This window comes from Acipenser ruthenus, chromosome 12 (assembly GCF_902713425.1).
Source record: "Acipenser ruthenus chromosome 12, fAciRut3.2 maternal haplotype, whole genome shotgun sequence".
In the NCBI taxonomy this organism is placed as follows: domain Eukaryota; kingdom Metazoa; phylum Chordata; class Actinopteri; order Acipenseriformes; family Acipenseridae; genus Acipenser; species Acipenser ruthenus.
Genome location: NC_081200.1, coordinates 26,787,754 through 26,807,945, shown reverse-complemented (window position 1 = coordinate 26,807,945; position 20,192 = coordinate 26,787,754). Strand labels below are relative to the sequence as shown.

Here is a 20,192-nt window from a genome sequence, read left to right as displayed (position 1 = left end):
TTTCTCTATTAAATGTCATTTGCCAGGTGTCTGCCCAGTTCTGAATGCTGTCTAGATAATTTTGAATGACCTTTGCTGCTGTAACAGTGTTTGCCACTGCTCCTATTTTTGTGTCGTCTGCAAATTTAACAAGTTTGCTTACTATACCAGAATCTAAATCATTAATGTAGATTGTCATTGTATAACAGATTATTTTGCTCGGTGTCTGAATTTGGCGGTCCAGTTGTTAGCCTAAAAGTAGCCTAATTGCATTGAAAAACGATTTTAGGACAGGTTTTTGTTTTTGGCATTACTATTACAGTATAATCCGTAACTTCAAAACACTAAATCCAAAAAGTTAAAACTTTTAAGAAACTACCTCTAGTATACCAACGTTTCTCTTGTCTCCTCGAGTGTACTATACATTGCAGTAATTATTATTATTATTATTATTATTATTATTATTATTATTATATTATTATTATTATTTATTTCTTAGCAGACGCCCTTATCCAGGGCGACTTACAATCGTAAGCAAATACATTTTAAGTGTGACAATACAAGTAATACAATAAGAGCAAGAAATACAATAACTTTTGTTCAAGCAAAGTACAAGTGTGACAAACCACAATTCAATAATACAGCAGATAATAGTGATAGTTACATTAAGATATGATTAAATAGTGATAGTTACATCAGGATATGATTAAATACAAAGTACTACAGGTTAAACACTTGGCAGATAAACACTTGGCAGATTACAGTATCCTGAGAAACAGTAACGTGTTGCTGTGAAAGTGAACAGGGGCTTTCCAAAATGTTTCGTCAGTCATAAGGAGTTCAGATCTGGCTTTACTTTCCAGGGGGGGTGGCGGTATTGTGTTTTTTAAATCTTGGGGCTTTCCTTTCTTGGTCCTTGGTGGCTCTTCATGTGAATACAGAACGTGACCAGTTTAATATTGAGAAGCAGTTTTATAGATCTCATCCAGGAAAGTTTTTCAGGAGAATAGCAGGATGCGATCACAGTTGGATTAATATTAATAATTATGAAAAGCGAAACTTCTTTCATGGTGGAATTCATTGTTTGGATCTTTAGGGAGCCGACTTTCACTAACCTAGAATGAAATTACTTCATCATCCCTGGCGTATTACTCAAACAGCACAGTCCTTTTTATTAACTCTTATTAACCTTCCAATGTGTTGTCACTACGAATGGAGGTACTACATACAATAGAGGCCTATATTGTCCACGGTGGGCAAACTGCAGGTGAAGTGCTTACTCCCAGTAAATGTATGACGCTGGCAATTTGTCCACAGTGGACAATTGGATCCCATATGTGTATAAAATAGTGATGCAACTGTACATGTTCCCTTAATACCAATATGCTTATAGTGTAATAGTGTACCTTCCAGTAATTTAAGGATGTGGTTGGAACAAAGACCAGAACTGGAAGGGCCAAAGTCCATTACCACTGAAAAGGGGGCGTGTTATTTCTTTTTTTTCTGGCCTCTTATTGGGTGGGCTAATAAAGGGATGGGTCTGTTTGAATGATCAGTGTCAGCTCTTAACACTGTTTTCTGTGGGTCATCTGAATTAACTTTTGTAACCGTAATTAATATTTCACACACTTTTTTCAGTGTACTACTTTGGGCATCTGATTGCCTGAGCTGTTGAGAGCTATCTCCCTATTTTATATCCTGATTTTTTTTCCACCTGCAGTGTATTGCTTATATCCTTGGATGAGTATAAAACATTTTTTAAATACATATTTGTTTTTTCATTCAATGAAAACAGTGTCTGGTTTAGATATGCATGTATTATGGGAAATGCAGCAGCCTGATTCAATATTAATCTCAGCTTTTTCGATGGTGTGTTTGCACTAGATTACAGTAAATATTATTTTGTGCATCCAATTTTCAAAAGAAGTAAAAGCAATTTGAAGTTGATATTTTACTATCTGATCCTAGGATTAAGAAAGCATTTCCTTTGCTACATATTGTTGATTCTATGGCACGTTGCTGTTGCTGTATGTGCCATATGTAGACTGTGATTTTGCCACATGCTTCATAAGCTGTTGTTGAGTTCACTCCGCAGCTGTGATGAGACACGTGATGCTGAAGTTGTTGCCAGAGGTACAGTAAGTTCTGAGGCAGCCATCTTCAAACCATTGGATCTTATTATTATTATTATTATTATTATTATTATTATTATTTATTTCTTAACAGACGCCCTTATCCAGGACGACGTACAATTGTTACAAAATATCACAGTATCAAAGTATCACGTTATAAAATATCACATCAAATAAAGAATACAGTAAAGTATAAGTAGGAGTGAGTTTGACTAAGAGTAGTTAAAACTTAAAGTAAATATTTGCTTATATGAGTAAACTCCAGCAAGAACATGCAGTAAGTATGATAAATGGATGAGAATGATTTCATGCTGTAGATGCTGAATGCTGCTGCTTGTGGTTATAACAAACTAATATGAAAAACAATTATATGAGAAATCCCTGTTAAGGATTTGTCAAAACCCCATCTTGTATATGGATGTCGCACTCAGGACGCGTTCCTTCGTTTTGGTAATTGTTTATAATAGGCCAGTACGTTGTGTGTGTGTGTGTGTGTGTGTGTGTGTGTATAGAGTGTCTCTCTTAGTATAACAGAAATCATTGTGCACACTTCAAGCAAACAGAACCACTCCGCTTCACTTTTGTGATCCTCCTGACAAAATGGCTTATCTTATAATAATAAAAAACACTTGAAATTCTAATGCATGCACAGAAAGTGAAAATCTCCTTCCTGTTTCAATGCAGAATGAATATGTCGAGGACGGGGTTTCAGTAACCCAAGGAGACAAACTTCGTGCCTTAAAAAGTAGAAGACAACCCCGATCGGCCACAACTGGTGCACTAAGGTAAGGTTTCCTTAACTATAGCAGGATGATGAGTGTATATTTTAAGTGAATTTAAAACCAGAAATGGGCTCAGTCCGGCAATAGCTATTGAACTATTAGGGAAGCACTGAAATTGTACTAAAGCTAATAAAGGATCCCACTGGCCTCATCTTACTCGTATATTCATGCTGTATTATAAAGCAGTTGAAGACATGCTTTTGTATATTGAGATAGCTATGTTTCGGGTGTGTTATTGCTTACATATCTTCTGCTCTGTGGTGCATATTTTTCCCCATAAATCTCATTTAACTGGTTGGGTTTTGTGACCTTTTTTGAATCACCCTCTATACAATGTCTGAAAACTCAACACACTCCCATATATTTTTATCAAAAAGAATGTTCAACAGATTTTCTTTCTTTTCATAAATGTCAATGTGTTTTCTAAAATCTCATCTCCTCTGGCTTTGTTACTGCAAAGCAATTGCACGACACAGCTTGAATGACAGACCTTATTTTTTTATTAACTTTTTCACCACTTCTGTTCAAGAATATTTACAGAGTACACTAAAAAGTATTCTTGACGTAGAGAGTTAGCTGCAGGACAAGAAAGAATGTGTGCATTTATAAATCTCTTGATAAGGGAACGAACAATCAGGCATAGGCTTCACTAAGGTACAGATTTCTGAAATGTTTATCTTATGGACAAAAATGTATTTTTTAGTTTATTTTATTTCAGATTATTAATGTTACTATTTGATTGTGTTAATCACTGTATAACCCATTAAATAAACCAAGCTCTGCTTTGCCTCTGAGTAAATCTTTGTGCAAAACAGGCATGCTCCAGCTGCTACTTGCAGTAATAGGATGTTATAAATTATCTCTTAATATCTGTTATAGCTGAGAAGCAAAAGCACTTTTTTTTTCTTTCTCAAATGTAGCAACCACATTAAATGTATAAAAAGAGAATTCCATTTTTGCCTTAATCACATTTTAAATGCTGCCTCTCAGGTTAGACGATATGAAAATGCATACTCGGTCTCCCTCGCAGCCCTTCAGGTATGTTCTATTTCTTTACATTGATTCATTTAAATTATGTTTTTAATGCTTTTGAATTCAGCGTTTCACGCGAATTCACACACTGGTTGACCTCAGAAAAGTGCTATAAAACGAGCTACCAAATTCTCTCCAAATCATGAAAACCATTTTAAAGGTGATTCTTAGCCTTTAACAACCAAAACATATTTGTTTTTTTCCTCCAGAAGGGAAATTGGGGCCCAGTTGACATCAGCTTTAACAAATGCCCTTTTTTATATGGAATTAGAACAGTGACTGTTACAAGGAGACACCAATAGGGATGCAAACAGTTAACGAACAAGCAAGGAGTAATAGATTACTTGTTTTTTAATTAGTACCATGAATATAAAGAGCCGAGTGTATCTCAGCATGATTAATTGTTTTATCACAAGTGCTAGTGAGTGGAATATGCTGATTTGTAGAAATTGCTCTTGCTTCGAGTGTGTCTTGCTAATTTTCCAGAGAAGCTCATAATAAAAATACAGCTCTCCTCCTGAGCAGGCCTCCTTCTTCCTGTCAACACTTCAGCACAGATGATGTATTTTGATGATGTATTTTGAACACATGCACATCATCAGACAGGGAGGCCAGTAAAGTGTTTCACAAAGGGATTCCAGATCTAAATCTGCAAGTAAAAAACGTATAACAAAATACTTTGTGATTTGATAAAGACTATCGAAGGCTATATCTTGGGAACCATTGATCGGATTTTAATGAAACTGTGGGCCATAATTACATAGCATTTACTCCAGTCTTTTTAGTTGAAAATATAATGTTTTATTACAGGTTCAGTAAGTTTTATTTCTCCTTTTATTAAAAAATAAATAAAAAAATAGGAGTGGGGGTGGGTCAAAAGAGGGGATACCTGATACGAAACATACCATAAAAGGAAACAATATACATTTTTAACAGATCTGCCCATGGTAAATGAAAGACTGGAGCATAAGCTAATAAAATCCAGCCTACTATCTGTGTGGTTCTGAAATGCTATCCTACACGCTGGAAACAAGTCCTGGTGATCTACATTTTCATGGCATGGACTCCTGTAATGCATGGGGTTGTTTATTTTCCTATGTTACTGACACACCCAGTTATTTAACTGTTCATACAGACTCAATACCACCACGAGTCCCCAGGGTCCCATGTCTCCTCTCAAGTCTTCGAAAGTCCCAGCCTCCAGCTCAGCCACCGCTAAGAGAATAAGCAGAAGCACGACTGCAGGGTTCAACCTGAAAAGGTGCAGCTATTTAAATTAAAGTGGTTTATGGAAATGCAGCCGGTTGTTGTGCAATTACTATGTCTGATGTGTCTGAAAGAGTGTCGGGGGGAAAAAACATGACGGATAACTCCAAGTATTCATTTTTCCAAGTATTCTAAGTCCAAGTATTCATTTTTTCCTAAGTATAATGCATCTCACCCTGGGGACATGGTCTTGGTAATGTCGGTTTGCTCGTTCCCAGGCGAGTGAGAAACATCTGCACTGAACTGTGAATACAATAGCTTTGCCTACTTGTTTGAAAGCACATTATTTTGATCTTATTGTGGTCTCGCAGCATGAATTACCCCAGCCATGTACATTGTGTTTGTGTTTGTGTCTGTTTTTGTGTACGTGTGCATTTTTTTTTATTTTTTTTTTTTATTTCCCCAATGTTTGTATCCAATTCAGCTTCTCCATAAACTCCAGGCTAGCCAGTTCCCTAGGTAACCTCTATGCTGCTGACGATGACTCCGGGAGTAAAATGACAGCGTCCACTTCTTCTTCTTCATCACCATCTTCCGCTACTAGGACGGGTTTCCCCACTAGCCATTCCACTTATTCAAATGGCAGCTCCCAGCCGGCTGCTAGACATTATCATGAGCTGAACAACAACCACTACAATTGTTCCATCATCAGCAACTCCCACTCCAGCAGCACCAGCAAAAGTGGCCTCAACCACAACGGCCACCTCCATTTCCCCTCCAGCAGGCAGCTAGACGAATATGGCACCTACCGCTCCACGAACACTGGCCTCAGTTCTTCTACAGCCCGATACTTGAGTCGCTCAATCCCTGTAAGTTTTTTTTTTTTTTTTTTTAAGGCTGTCCTGCTCCTTTTTTTATTTCTCTGCCAAGCAAGGCTGCTACTAATCCCCCCCCCCCCCCCCATTAATATTTTTTTTTCTTAATTTATTTATTTTTTTATCACTTTTTCGGGGTCTATTCAGTTGTCCTAAACAATGGCGGAATCGAAATGCAGCTGCTGCATTTTGTTTTTTACACAAATATTTGACTATCAGAATTATCTGCAGTAGGCTATATACAGTACATGTATATGTTGATTTTAATGAAACGGATAGTGTTAGATTCTGGTAATGACAGGAGTAGACCCGCATGTTGGGTTCATCACCTCCGAGATTGTTCACAGCCTCTCTTCCTCGAAGGGGATTGCATACAGACTTTACATAGAAGTAGCTCTTTCAGAGAGCAGACTTGCCGTCCTAAGTTTTTTTTTTTTTTTTTTTTTAATTCTTGTCTGGTATCCAACTTCTTGAACTCTTTTTTAAAATGTTTACAGATTGGGTTGTACCCCTCCCAGATAACATTAGATTGCCCATGTTTCATTTTCAGTTTAAGTAAAAAAAAAAAAAAAAATAAATAAATAAATAAACTGAGGAGCATTTGTTTTGAGAAACCAAAAACACCAATTATAAAATATTAAATAGGGTAACATTTATTATTATTATTATTATTATTATTATTATTATTATTTATTATTATTATTATTATTATTATATATATTTTTATATACATAATATATAGCTGCCCTTGCCTCTATCCCTAAATGCATGTAGCTTTTTCATAGTAGCCTATATTGTTCTGCTAAATTTGTAGTTTTTATTAATTGTAAAGCACTTTGGGATTTCTTTTGTAATTAATCGGGCTATGTAGAAATGAAAACAATGGTTGGGTTTACATGCAAGTGAAAATCGACTCTACAGTCATGACTGTGTGACGTTGTCACGTGAATACATCATGAAACACCAAAAGAACGTCCTTTGGTCAGCGTGACTTTTTAAGGGCAGGGTCAATCGCTTTCTCACGATTAAAATAGCTGTAAAAACCCATGTAAACTGGAGCAGGAATCATGCTCGTGTCTCAAAAGATTTCAGCAGTCAAGATCCCGTTTAACTGGTGGAATCTCATGTTATTCCTCAGCAAAGCCGTACCGAACCACACACCCACACACACACACACATACACTCACACACACACACACGCATACACACACACACATACACTCACACACACAGAGAGAGACAAGAAAGAACGCAAAAGCTGCAAATGTAAACCTTATAGCCTATTATTAATGTTTGTATAAATGCATATTAAGCACAACTAACCAAACTTTTAGCCTCTTATTAGTAGTAGTAGTAGTAGTAGTAGTAGTAGTAGTAGTAGTAGTAGTAGTAATAATATTTTCTATAATTATTTTAAAGATGTCCCAGGAACAGCAGAGCTCCACCTCTTCCACCGCACAGAATTGGAATGAATTGTTAGCATCAATTGGCATATTGTGCAATAAGTAATGGATATAGTTAACAAACAACATAAATGTACCATATTGCTTTAAATAAAGACTTTTGTTTGAATGCTTTTAATATTATAAGACATCCACGTTTCATTATAATGTGTGTGTGTGTGTGTTGAGTGGATTCTGCACCTGGCAGTCACTGGCTTCTCGGAGCAGAGGCAGGTTATAGGGACCGGCAGATGTGTACAGGAACATTAGGATGCTCAGCCTGGTACTGTGCCTATAGAACTGCTAGTGCATGAAGCTGCTCAGGAACCTCGTATGTATTTTTACATATCCCCCTGTTCTCAATCTTATATTCATATAGGCCTAAGGATCATACCGTTTTTTATTGTGGTGTAGTGTAACACTTTTCATGTCTTGAACGGCTCATCTCATTGGACTGAACCTTGGTTGGTGTCACTGTCTTTAATAGTTGTTGATGGCGTTCTTATTTGTCATTCTAAATGTGTCAAGCAGTTAAAACAGGTTGAACTCTTCTGTATTCTGAGAGGTTTTTTTGTGTCAACCCCTTTCCTTCCTAATTATTATTATTTTTCTTTAATCAAGATCTTTGGGTCTTGGTGTCAGCGTGCTCAGAAATAGTATCTTTTATAACTTTGCTCCTAATGTATTTTAATTTCTCATTTAGTGTTTTTTTTTTTTTTACCTTCTGAGATCTTAATGCACTTGAGCTATTTGCAAAAGGAAGCTGAATAAATTGCAGTTATTTGTTCAGACAGGTTTAGTGACAGTGATTACTTTAATACCATACTTAAACAGCATTAGAGTACTTTTATGTCTCTGTTCTCCCTTTTAAGACTTACAATAGATTTACTCAGGGGTCATCAAATATAGCAAATATACACAACGTGCTGACATCTGAAGCAGGCTCTAGATTTTTTTAATGTAATTCCTCACTACAGTGAAAGTGAATATAGACACAAACCTATCATTTTCATAACTTGAGCAGGAGTTAAAAATGTGATGGTCATAATCTGTAACTTAATTGGTTCATGGATTTCCAAAGCGGTAACAACTATTTTTTTTGTGTGTCTTAATAAAAGCAGGTAGTACTTGGCTTTAGATGATTTTCTTAGGATTCCATCTGCCGAGACGGGGCTCCCGAGTGGCGCATCCAGTAAAGGCGCTCCACGTGGAGTGCAGGATGCGCTCTATAGCTTGGACGTCGCAAGTTCGAGTCCAGGCTATTCCACAGCCGACCGTGGACGGGAGCTCCCAGGGTGCGGCGCACAATTGGCCGAGCGTCGCCCGGGGGGAGGGAGGGTTAGGTTGGCCAGGGTGTCCTCGGCTCACCGCGCAAAAATAATAAAATAATAAAATTAATTGGCAACGACTAAATTTATAATAAAAAAAAAATAACAAAAAAAAAGGATTCCATCTGCCAAGAGAGACAGCTCAAGTCATTTTAAGGTACATTATATTTTATTACATTCATTGAGGGCAGGTCCTCCAACACCTACGTGTGTGTATACTATTTATACTGGAAAATACATATTCATGTAAAACGGGATAGTATTCTTCGAATTAGTTCAAGAGGTTATATTTTTGCAAATACAAACAAATTGCAAGAAATATGTTTTCCAATCCGATTTCTCAGTGAAGCTGAATAGTATTGCGAGACGAGCAGTGTTTTCCAATCTAGGTGCATTTATTTATTTTTGTAATTCTCTTTGAAGATGTTGCGCTGCTATTTGTACAAACAGACTTTTAGACATGTTATTGCAAGTATTTGCCAATGAATTGAACAATTAATTTAATAATTTAGTCATATGTGGTGCTGTCATTATGTACCATTTGCCATTCAAATTACCATAAATGAATTTAATAGGTTCAAGAGAAGTTTCAAACGCTGAGAAAATAACGCTCCATTGCCTTCTACAGTATACTGTCTTGTAAGGAAACGGGCCAGCATAAGAGGATCTTATTACCAGATAATTAGTGTGCTGGTTTATGGACAAAGCCACTGTAAAATAATACTGTACCCAGAAAAAATATATAAATGACAAATGATTTGAAAACTCTGTTACAGTACAGTCAGAACATTTGAAACCAATGCAGTTAATGGAAGTGCAAAATGAGTAAGATTTATGGAATTATTTTGTTAGCTAAATAATTGCACAGTTGCAGCTTATTTGCTGGCTCTACAGAAACTCGGTTCCTGTGTTTTTTTAAATCCATATTCAATCCACTACCCACTGTCCTTTTCTTTTTTTCCCATAATTGGTTTGGATTCAACCTTTTGAGCATAATTTCCTACAGTCATTTTCTTTCTTTTTTTTTTTATAATGGTCTTCAATTTTCTTTTGACAATTGGATGCAGTGTTCTGAGTTTGTGTTCAGTGTGTGGAACTGGGAGAACGATTACACCTGCATACATTGAAGCACTTCTTCACTACAGAAAGGGCTGAGGTGCATTTTGGCAATAGCTGCTCTTGTTGCATGGTTTGTGTTATTTGTAATCTAAAGAAGCATGTTTTGCATCATCCTTTTAATTGGCTTCCAAATGAGGTTTTTCTGAGGTTTGTGATAATTCATAGTAGTTCTCAGTCCTGTCTCTCCAATGTTTCTCTACAGTAAATCTGGCTTTACCTAGCTTTGGGCTTGCTTTAAGGTTGTGTGGCTGCACAAACGTATCTCCCGAGAAATATTGGGCGCAGAAAACAATTTAAAGGTTTAAATAACTGCTCCTTCCTGTAACAAAGTTGTTTCCTGCTATTTTTTGCACTCTTCCAAATCCAATCCAAATTATTTCACCTTACTTTCCTGTTTTTAGGGAAAAAAAATGTTTCTCAGTCCTTTCTAATGATGCCTCCACAAATAGTTGTGTTTTAAGGAGATTATATTTTATGTGTGTGTGTGTTTAACATAAGCATTAGATATCATTACTAATTAACCATTACTACCATTTGATTTATCACACAAGATTAACCTTTTTCTCCCCACAAGGAACATAAAAACTTACAATATTGTTGTTGCAAATGCCAAAGCTCTCGACTAGTTCTATCCAGTCAGCAGCTGTAGAACTGCTTTCACGTCATGCTCTTTTCTTGTTTGTTCCACAATGTTCTGTGTTTTAACTAGTGCATCATTTTTCAGCAAGGATGCCACTCTTGTGCCTACACTGTCATCATGCAAGTAATTCTGTTTTTAGCTCTGGCGAGGAAAGTGTCCTTATTGTATTTGTGTTCTCTTTTTCCTCCCCATGCAGTCCCTTCAATCTGAATATGTTCAATACTAAAACTTCTCTACTGCGCTGAAGTCAAAGCGAATGACACACGAGGAGCACAGGCGCCTGATTCCTGCGAATTCTGAAAAGTATTCCAAGGAAATAAAAGGACTGCTGCACATATTATGGATGCTTCTCCATTTCCCGCTTTGAGAGGGAGGAAATGGCACTGAATAAAACAGCTGCCATACTGTGTGTATTCCTGGTCTGCACAGGGTAGCCTTGCTGAGGCAGTGTTGTCATGGTTTTTTCAACCTCTTCAGCAAACCTGCAGTTAAATATCACTGTGCTGTTATAACCTACTGAGAGAGTGCAAACGTGGCATAATGACTTTATTTGATCATATACAGAGTATATTAAAAAAAAAAAAAAAACAACACACAAGTTATTTTGGTAAATGAAATGGCTTGAAAAGTGTTTTCACATTAACTATTAATTTGGACATTTTTTTCTTCTTTCTTATTTAAATAAATAAATAAATAAATAAAATTACCAAAACAATATTTATATGATATTGGAATGTGTATAAATTAATGGAAAGAACTGTAGATCTGTTTTAAATATTTTACATTTTCGTTGGAATCTAACTAATTTTTGCTGTTTTAGATTTGTTTTTGAAACCAACATATTCAACTATTAAAATGTTTAAATTTAGATAACTCCAAAAAAGGGAATGTATGAATTGCAGGCACTGTTTGGTCGCTTATCCCAATGAGTGTCGTTGAGCTCTTGAGTCTGTACAAGTGGCTAATGTTACTTACAAATACAGCTTCTTACTTTTGTGTGAAATACTGACACAATATACTTTCATTATTTTAAATCCAAACAATGGTTAAGTGAATAGCATGTTCTGTACAGAGTATAATAAGCACTTTTCTTAACAATAATAGGCCAAATTTGTTTTATAAAAAAAGGGGGGGAAAAAAGTGTTTGTTCATTCCGGAGTGCTTAATGGTGCACGAGGTCTGTTCAATTGAGCCAAACAGCAGCGGATCTAAACCCCATAGTTTAAATCATTATTAGACAGGGACTTTGACATAAACAAAATCTCTAATAGTGCCTCTATTTATTTTCATCTTTTAAAAATAGGTCAAATGATTTTGTCCTAATTTGAATCCTAAAACAGTGGCAGTTTTTAGATGTGTTACTGTTTGGTCAGTTGAGTAGACCCTCATGTGAGTTTCTTACTGTGTTAATAAAGGGATCATGCAAACTGGTGCAGAAGACACACACAAAAAAAAAGATTTATGGCTGGTTTCATAGACCCTGATTGTCCCTGATCTTGGATTACCTAATGTTACCTTAGGTATGGTAGTCTATGATTAGTGCCAGTCAGGGTCTGTGAAACCGGATAATAGAAACTTAAATTTATCCACTTTGTAATGGGCCAGATCTAATAAACACAAAGGGTGCTTTTGCACAGTTTAATTTTTCTTTAACAGTATCCAATAAATGTAGGGCTCAAATGTTTGCCTATAATGTTTACTAGGTTAGTATTAGAAGCCCCCCACCCTCTCCCCTCTCAATTGGCCTTCATACATGTTGATCTGGTCCAATGTGTGTCACTGGTGCAGCACCCTCAACAGAGTTCCCTTACTGTCAGTGCAGCTAATACACCTCCCTCAAATACAAGGGACATGCTTTGGGTTGCTAACTTTATTCTTTGACATGCAAAACAGTAAAGGAGATTCCCAACCTGCTAGGAAAAGGAAGCTGCAATTGAGGGGTGTCCTCTTATCACTTGACTGCCAGCATTTTTGGATTCATTCAATTTTTCTCAAATATCATGGAAAAATACAGTAAGGACAAGTTACCTGAAGAAAACAGTGGGAGTTTCAAGTTATTCCAGCACACCACCCAAATTAGAGAGCCGTTAATATTTAAATAAAAAAAATTGAAAAACAAGGTAGGTAGTTTTAATAGTCCAGAAATAGTGACATGAAAAAATATGACAAAACACAATTATAATGAAAAGCATTTGACTGTACGCAGTATCCAGTTCTGTAACAACATCCCCAAATGAGTGTTTGTATTTGTTTATGAAACTTTTAAATGAAAATTATTAAAGTTGTGTTTATTATTTAGAGTGTAACCCAGTTTGATCTTAATTGATTATTTGCAAGTTGTGGTTTAATACTGTACTGAATCTAATGTGGGTCCAGATACTGAATAAAAATAACAATAATCACTGTGTCTATCTGTATTGTATATCAATATACTATACTATATATATATATATATATATATATATATATATATATATATATATATATATATATATATATATATATATATATATATATAATATAATGGGAGAGTCTCTTAATGATGAGATCATTCTACCTCTTGAAAATGTATTGAAAATATCAGCTGTAAAAGTATATATATTTTTTCTGCAGTGTGTGTAACTTCATTACTATAGACCAGTATTTTGCTGTCCTTTTTAAAAGAAAAAAAATTGTAAACAAATTTGCAAAGGAAATCATGAAATAAACAGTGAATTGAATATTGTTGCGTCTATTGAAAAAGCTTATTTAGTGACACTCTTAGTCGTTGGAGCTTACAGAATATTTCATTCAATTGTATTTGCTGTGCACTTCCATTCCCTATGTCTCAAATGTGCAATTGTGATAGAAATACATGTTATAGTAAACATGCATGTTCATGTATAACAAACATACCTGGTTGCTACAATAGGTTAAATATCTCCGTTTGCACGAGATCGAGTTTTATAGACTGGTTTCTTTGTGCAGATGAAAAAGGGGCATAAGACAAGTGAAAGCAGGCAATTCCACACTAGTCATGCTATACAGAACATTTAGAGAGGATTGTTCAGGATCGCTTAAAGATAATTGAATGATTAACTTTCATTAAAAATGTCTCTCATGCTGTAGTCCCTGGACTGTATATAGTCTGTGAACTGTATTAAAGGCAAAAAAAGTCTGATATTTTGAAAGCCGTGTTGGGACTAATTTCATTGGTGCTGCATTTTTCAGCTTTGCTATAGTGATCAGCAACCATTATTGATTCCTGATGCAGGGTGAAAACTATGCAGCTCTTTATTAAATCAATTATATAAATATAAACAATGACATTGCCATCAAAACAAAAGGAGCAGAACTAATCAATATCCTAACCACACATTTTTCAAAAATGTATACTTAACTCATCACCCTCAATAAGCTCACAAAGAGCATTGTTAATACACTATTTTATTTTAAAATTCTCCAGGTCACGGGTAATTTTGTAAAGTGTCAAATCAATTTTAAGCCTAGTGACTGTCCACAGATCTTTTTTTAGCATTGTATTTTACTCCAAAAATAAATTATTTTGTAAAACTTAGTCCAATGGCCGCTAATACGTTTTTGAGCAGATCAAACAAGGGAGTCAGTCTTGAACAATCACTAAATAAATAGTACACCGTGTCTTGTTCTGTACAAAATGGGCACTGATCTGTGATTTCTGGGTTGATTCTGGTCACGTACTTGTTTGTGGCAATGATACCGTGCAGGATCCTCCACTGCAGGTCCCCAGAGCTTTTTGGAATGGGTGGTTTGTACAGCAAGCATTCTCCAAGCTGGGGAGACTCTGGGACAGACAGGTGTGCTCTCCTGCTCCTGTCAGCCTGATCTTTTAGCTGACTGAATAAGCACACCTTCACACATACACACACACACCATACAGCTGTTTTTTCTCTAGAGTCTGGAAATATACATTGTTCAAATTCTTAAGTCAGCAGCTTCCCTGTCTCTACACTCACCTCACAGACAGAGGGAGTCACTGGCTGCTATTGAGGCAACTGCTGCTTTGCTAAAAAGAACCCTTTTTATTAAAACGAACAGAATGGCATCCAACCTGTATAGCTAAAACCTCTCCAGATTTTCACTTAAAACAAATAGTCTATTACGTGAGAGAGCTTTGTCGTCCTTGCTTGTGTCAAAGCAGAATAAAGGCTGTTGAAGGTAAAAAAAAAAAAAAAAAAAACTGATGGGAAAAAAATAAGGGTGCCTCTGAAATCCAAAGATCACAGAGTGACTCTTCTGTTGGTATTGTTTTAAAAACTCCAGGCATTAAAAAGGTTCTTATAGAAAGAAGGCAGATTCAAAAGATGCAGCCTATTGCTGTCTAATAAAAACAAGGGGAAGATAAAAAAAGCAAAATGTCTCCAGCATGCACTGTCTGCAGAGTAAAGCAGCTTCTGAGCGACCTGCAGTCAGAAAGCTGCCACTCTGCTGACCAGATTAATCAGCCCTGGCACCTTCATCAAGTGGGAAGTATAGGACAGCAGGCCAGTGAAACCCATCCCATTAGAAATCAATGATGCATTTCTGGATCGCTTCTAACAGCCCTCGAGGAGGGTCTAAACACACTAATGTGCCACAACATTGAGACTACCAGATTATTCATTACTAATGCCTGCCCTCTGAAGGAGAGCTAGGGCAGGAGCCACTACCACTTCTGCAGTTTACCCATCACTTTCTTAGAGAGAGAGAGAGAGAGACCCCTACAAGGTGCACATTTGTCCAAATTTGTAAAACTGCTACAAAGCGCATGGTCCTGTAGCAGTAGGAACTTGCACACAATCAACCAGATCCTTTTACCAGCAGCTCTTCAAAGAAGCAGGAAATCATTTCACTTTACAGTTTTCTTTTTGTTGCTTCCTTGACATTCATAACCACATACTGCTGCAAGTAATAGCAGGAACATGCCTGTTCACAGATTAGAAAGGCTTAGTCTATAGGGAAGGCTGCAGTTTGTGTGCCTAGGATTAGGGAGAGTTCACCAAATGGAAAGCCAACAAGGTCTGCTTCTGAGGAAGTGAAGTGCAGAGAAGGGGTAAAGAATGGAAGATAGTAAACATACATTAAGGGATACTATAAAGAGATGAATGAGATATTAGAGGGTCACCTTAAATAGGTAAAACATTCACAAAGCATGATTTACTGGTAAATGCATTGCAGTTCTTTGCATTTTCCACTGTACCAATGCTTTATTAATACAGGTGCACTAAACAAGTAGCTTTGCATTATAGTAAAAACAAAATGCAAATGCTATAGGCTTTTCAGTGCAACACGAGTGGTGGGGTCTAAGAGTTTGTTGTTGAAATGTTTACCCCATGCCTTTTCACGGCACAATATTAAAAACATCTCTTACAAAATGCATATCTTAGATGTGAAATGGTGTATGCTGATCTGGCATACAAATGATTTCTTTTTTTAGATGTGGGTGGTTGGAAAGGAGCAGCACCCAGTGTACACTCGTGAATTCAGCTAATGATTGAAATGTTAATAGATTTTCTTACTAATTGCCTCTTGGCGGTTCTAATGGCTACAACATGCTCGTTTGTGAGTCTGTGTTCATTGAAGTTAAAGGGCTAGAAATGAACCCTTGTGTTTCTTATTTTCCTCTCTAGTTTATGGGGTCATTGTTCAGAGGACTGAAAGGTTTTTGAAGATGAATCGGTATGTGTTGTGCAGGTCTGCTAATCAATCCATGGAGCTGGTTTCTTAAGACTGGTCCTCGCCTACGCAGTTTGTATGTACAACCTACATCTTTCATCGAGCTGTTAAGCAACAAGCTCTGTCTGTCCTTTCAAGCGATTTCTTCATCTAGAGGTTTTGTAGTTTGTCTGCATTTTACTGCCCACTGCATGCGATTTAGTAAGGGGTGCGATAACAGGATGGTTGCTAGCAAATTAGTGTTGGTTTTCTTTTTTTTTTTTTTTTTTAAATCTTGGGTAACACATTTTGTGCCTAATAGTTACTATTAGTAAGGGTGAAACAAGACGTTAAGTTGAAATTTAAAAGGAAAGTCTCCAGTTTACAGGAGTGATAACCAAGACTTTAAATCCACTTAGTTTCCTCTTATTAGCTCTAGCATCTCTGCTCCCGTTTCTTCTGTTGTTTTGGTGCTTTTCTTGTTGTGTGATATAATTTCGTCCAGGAATTTAAGATATTTTAGTCTAGAATATAAAAATACTATTGGTTAAATGCATGATGAGTAGACCAAAGATAACCTACATACACATTTGCATTTAATTATTGCATGTTAAATTGAATAACCCAACCCAACAGGTAGCTGTACTTACGTTAAGTACTTAGTACATAGATCCTACTTTAGATATCTGCTTATGCTATTGATTATCCAATTGAGATGAAACTTGCTAAAGACATTATTTACAAGTTATAGTTATTGGCCATTATCTTTTGGGGGTTAGAAGAGACTCCTTGTCTGTCTGTCCGTCTGTATGTTTGGGTTTCAGTATTACATGTGAACCTGTGCATATGGTGGATGTGATTTTGTATTTATAGCCGTGGTAGGGATGCGTGTCATTGACATTTTTGTCACTATTGTGAATAAGCCACACGGGAAAGGTATTTGTGAATAATAAATATCAAGGCAAATACTATTGTGATGAAAACAATACTGCAGGGATACAGAAACTCCACGGTAAGTGATGAGATTGTTCTAAAGTCTGCACAGTATACAGCAATGCCTTAATGAACTTGGTTGTAGACTTAAAGTGGAATAGTTGCTTCAACCCTTTTTAAGATTTTCTTTGCTGGGAACCACCCTGTGATTGCTAGCCTTGTGGACAACATGTGCTCTTAAAAAGAAATCTGTGCATAGGGTATAGATGCAATTCATCAGTTCATATTCCCTGGTATAGGCTAGTACAACAGAAAGCATATTTATTCTAAATTCAAAGGACTCCCCTATGCTTTGTTGTTGCACGGTGACTGAGCGCTTCAAAATCACAATTGGACAGCAGGTCAAGAGGGAGCAGGGAAACCATGTTACAGAGTCACTGGCTATGCTTGTACTGTTACCAACATCATTACAGCCAACACAACAGTAGAATTATCCTGGAGAGCTCCATGGTTTATGCCACAAATCAATCATGTATTTTCTTTTGTATTAAAAAGCAACATTGAATTTACCTGGTGCATGGTAATTCTTTGATTTCAACCTGGAGAGCATTGACCAGAATGGAGAGTGTGATCTTTGCATAGTCTTTCATAATTGTGTCCTGTAATCCAGTTCCTGGGTTCATTGTACAGTCCACTTCAGGTGGCTTTTAGATGTCTTACTTTCATTAAAAAAAACACCTTGCTTTTTTATTCCTGTAGAAATCACCACAGTTTACAGATGTTTTGTATTACAAGCAACCAACTAGAAATGTAAGTGCCTAAGCCAGTAAGAAAGCTCCAGCTCATTGTTTAGTCAATCAGTAATATCAATAAGAAAGAGATCATCCACAAACAAAGCCTGTGGTAACTGATTCTGCCTCTCAGGGAGATGCAACTTTTATATACAGTAATACTATGACTGGGTGTTTATAGAATAAGTGGCAGGGATTACACTTGCATACGAAATTAATCAGTTGAGGGACAGCCTATCAAGCAACATATATATAAAAATCTACACACATGCTGATCTGTATAGCTATAAATATTGCATTCCAGTCTTTAAAGTACAAAACTAAAAGTAGAACGTGATGAGGTACAAGTGTCCTTTAAACGCAAGGGTTTTACATCACATCACCGCTCATCTTTGCACGCAGGGTTTACTCGTTTGATCTGCATTATTCATGAACTTCAATCTACAGCAGCTCAGAGTACAGTACATGAATCTCAGTGCTTGAGTCACCGTTGAACACACACCGCTTCTAATGGGCTACGGGTCTGCTCGTTACAGGTTTGGTTCTGCGGTCTGCAGCATCACGCCTCTGCAACATACCGTTTAATGACTTTCATCTTCAAAAATGAGGAAGCCGTAAAGGTTTAGAAAAGTGATCTGCAATATGAAAAACACATCGGACCACCACCTGAATCTATGTGAGGAGACGACCAGTGCCAAAATCCCCAAGGCAGTTGCCTATTCATTGATGTGTTTATCTGGGACCGTTACTAACCTATTTGTCATATACCTGGTTGTTTCGTTCAAAAAACTGAGAACCACCAGCAATGCTTTCATCGTCAACGCGTGTGTTGCAGACCTCCTGGTGTGCGCTTTTTGGATGCCCCATGAAGTAATTCTCGTGTCAAAAAACTCATCCCTGACTATGGGATACCACGTATTTAAAGACTCGCTCCTGTTCCTTGGTATTACAGTGTCCCTGCTCTCCCATTCTTTAATCGCCGTGAACCGGTATGTTTTGATAACCAAAGTGCCCGCCACCTACTTGTCTGTCTACCAGAGAAGAAATACAGAATGGATGATTGCAGTTTCATGGCTGCTCCCCTTGGTTTTCGTCTTACCTTGGCTGACAGCTCAAAGACACCACGCAGACGGATGCACCCTACACAGATTCGCTATGCTGACTGCCTTTTCCAAGCATCGGTCCGTCCTGGCTAATTCTTACACTTCGGGGTTCTCGGCAGTGAATATAATGATTCAGACTGCTGTCATTCTTTACTGCTATTTTAAAATATTTCGAAAAGTTCAGATTAGTGTGAAAAGGGTTAGTGTTTTAAATTTTCAGATTGTAAACAACTTGCCCTACTCGTTTCCAAGGAAGGACAAACGCCTTGGCGTCTATGTGTTGTCCGTCTGCTGCATTTTTCTTCTGACAACAGAACCAATGTTTTGGGTTTTGTTTCTCGGTCTGTTCAGATCGGTTCCAAAAGGAGCTCAGACTGTTTCGTGGCTAGTTTTTTCCTCGCTTTTTGTTCTGAACCCTTTCATTTACACCTGGAAGAACGAGGAGTTCAGAAAGTCTTTCAGGTCGGTCATGAAAGGGGAGTTTTGGAGAGGATCGACAGTCGGTATGGAGCCGGTTATACAAACTATTTCGCAACAAAGCAGACGGGCCTTCTCAACTGAGATACGTTAAAAGACTCAGACAGTGGAATGTTATTTTATAAACAGCTTATTTTCTGGAAGTGTATACTTTGCAAAATGGTGTAGATATATTACTGTATTATTGTAATAAAAGAGACTATCTTTGTGCTTGCTATTTTTTAACTCCTGTGGGTATGACTTTCCATTAATCTACAAGTTAATTATTTTACCGATACAGTAGACCCATTATTAATAAGCACATCAATATCTGCATTTAACCATTATAAAAACTGCTATTTCAAACTTCTCATTATCCCGATTTATAACATTTTTCTTGTTTTTCAATCGGACCCACGTCACAGTACGCGGAGCTGTTCTTTCAGGACCACGAGGTCAGCAGGTCTTTGATTTGTTTAAATGAATTAACCTCGAAAAATCAACTACTCACACAATACGATCACAGTTGAGAAGAAACACAAAGCAACCTAGACATGCGTGTGAAAAAAAAAGCTTAAAGTGATCTGTGCTGGGAAAAAAAGGTACACCACATCACTAAAGATAGCTTATTTATTTTTAAACAATGCATGTTTAAAATATATATTTAGTTATTGGCTGAAACAAAGACTTGGCCGGTGAGGGTCGCCTATGCGTTACCAATA

At 36.9% G+C, this 20,192-nt stretch overlaps 2 protein-coding genes across 7 annotated transcripts in view; both read left to right on the top strand.

Moving 5' to 3' along the window:
* Positions 1-13,255, top strand: part of LOC117417097 (dual specificity protein phosphatase CDC14AB-like) — an 82,419-nt gene extending 69,164 nt beyond the window's left edge. For 3 of the 6 annotated variants that reach the window (XM_059034727.1, XM_059034730.1, XM_059034728.1), the window contains 5 exons: positions 2,796-2,896; positions 3,884-3,931; positions 5,061-5,186; positions 5,616-6,000; positions 10,732-13,255. In XM_059034727.1, coding sequence (XP_058890710.1) covers positions 2,796-2,896; positions 3,884-3,931; positions 5,061-5,186; positions 5,616-6,000; positions 10,732-10,761 — 690 coding nt within the window. In that variant the 3' untranslated portion in view covers positions 10,762-13,255. The remainder of the gene's footprint in view (positions 1-2,795; positions 2,897-3,883; positions 3,932-5,060; positions 5,187-5,615; positions 6,001-10,731) is intronic. The other 3 variants (XM_059034731.1, XM_059034732.1, XM_059034729.1) reach the window with 2 other exon arrangements.
* A 5,127-nt stretch (positions 13,256-18,382) lies between these two features.
* LOC117417238 (probable G-protein coupled receptor 88) lies at positions 18,383-19,716 on the top strand. Its single transcript, XM_034029223.3, has one exon. The coding sequence runs from the start codon at positions 18,554-18,556 to the stop codon at positions 19,583-19,585; it is 1,032 nt and encodes a 343-aa protein (XP_033885114.1). The 5' UTR covers positions 18,383-18,553; the 3' UTR covers positions 19,586-19,716.
* The last annotated feature ends 476 nt before the right edge of the window (positions 19,717-20,192 follow it).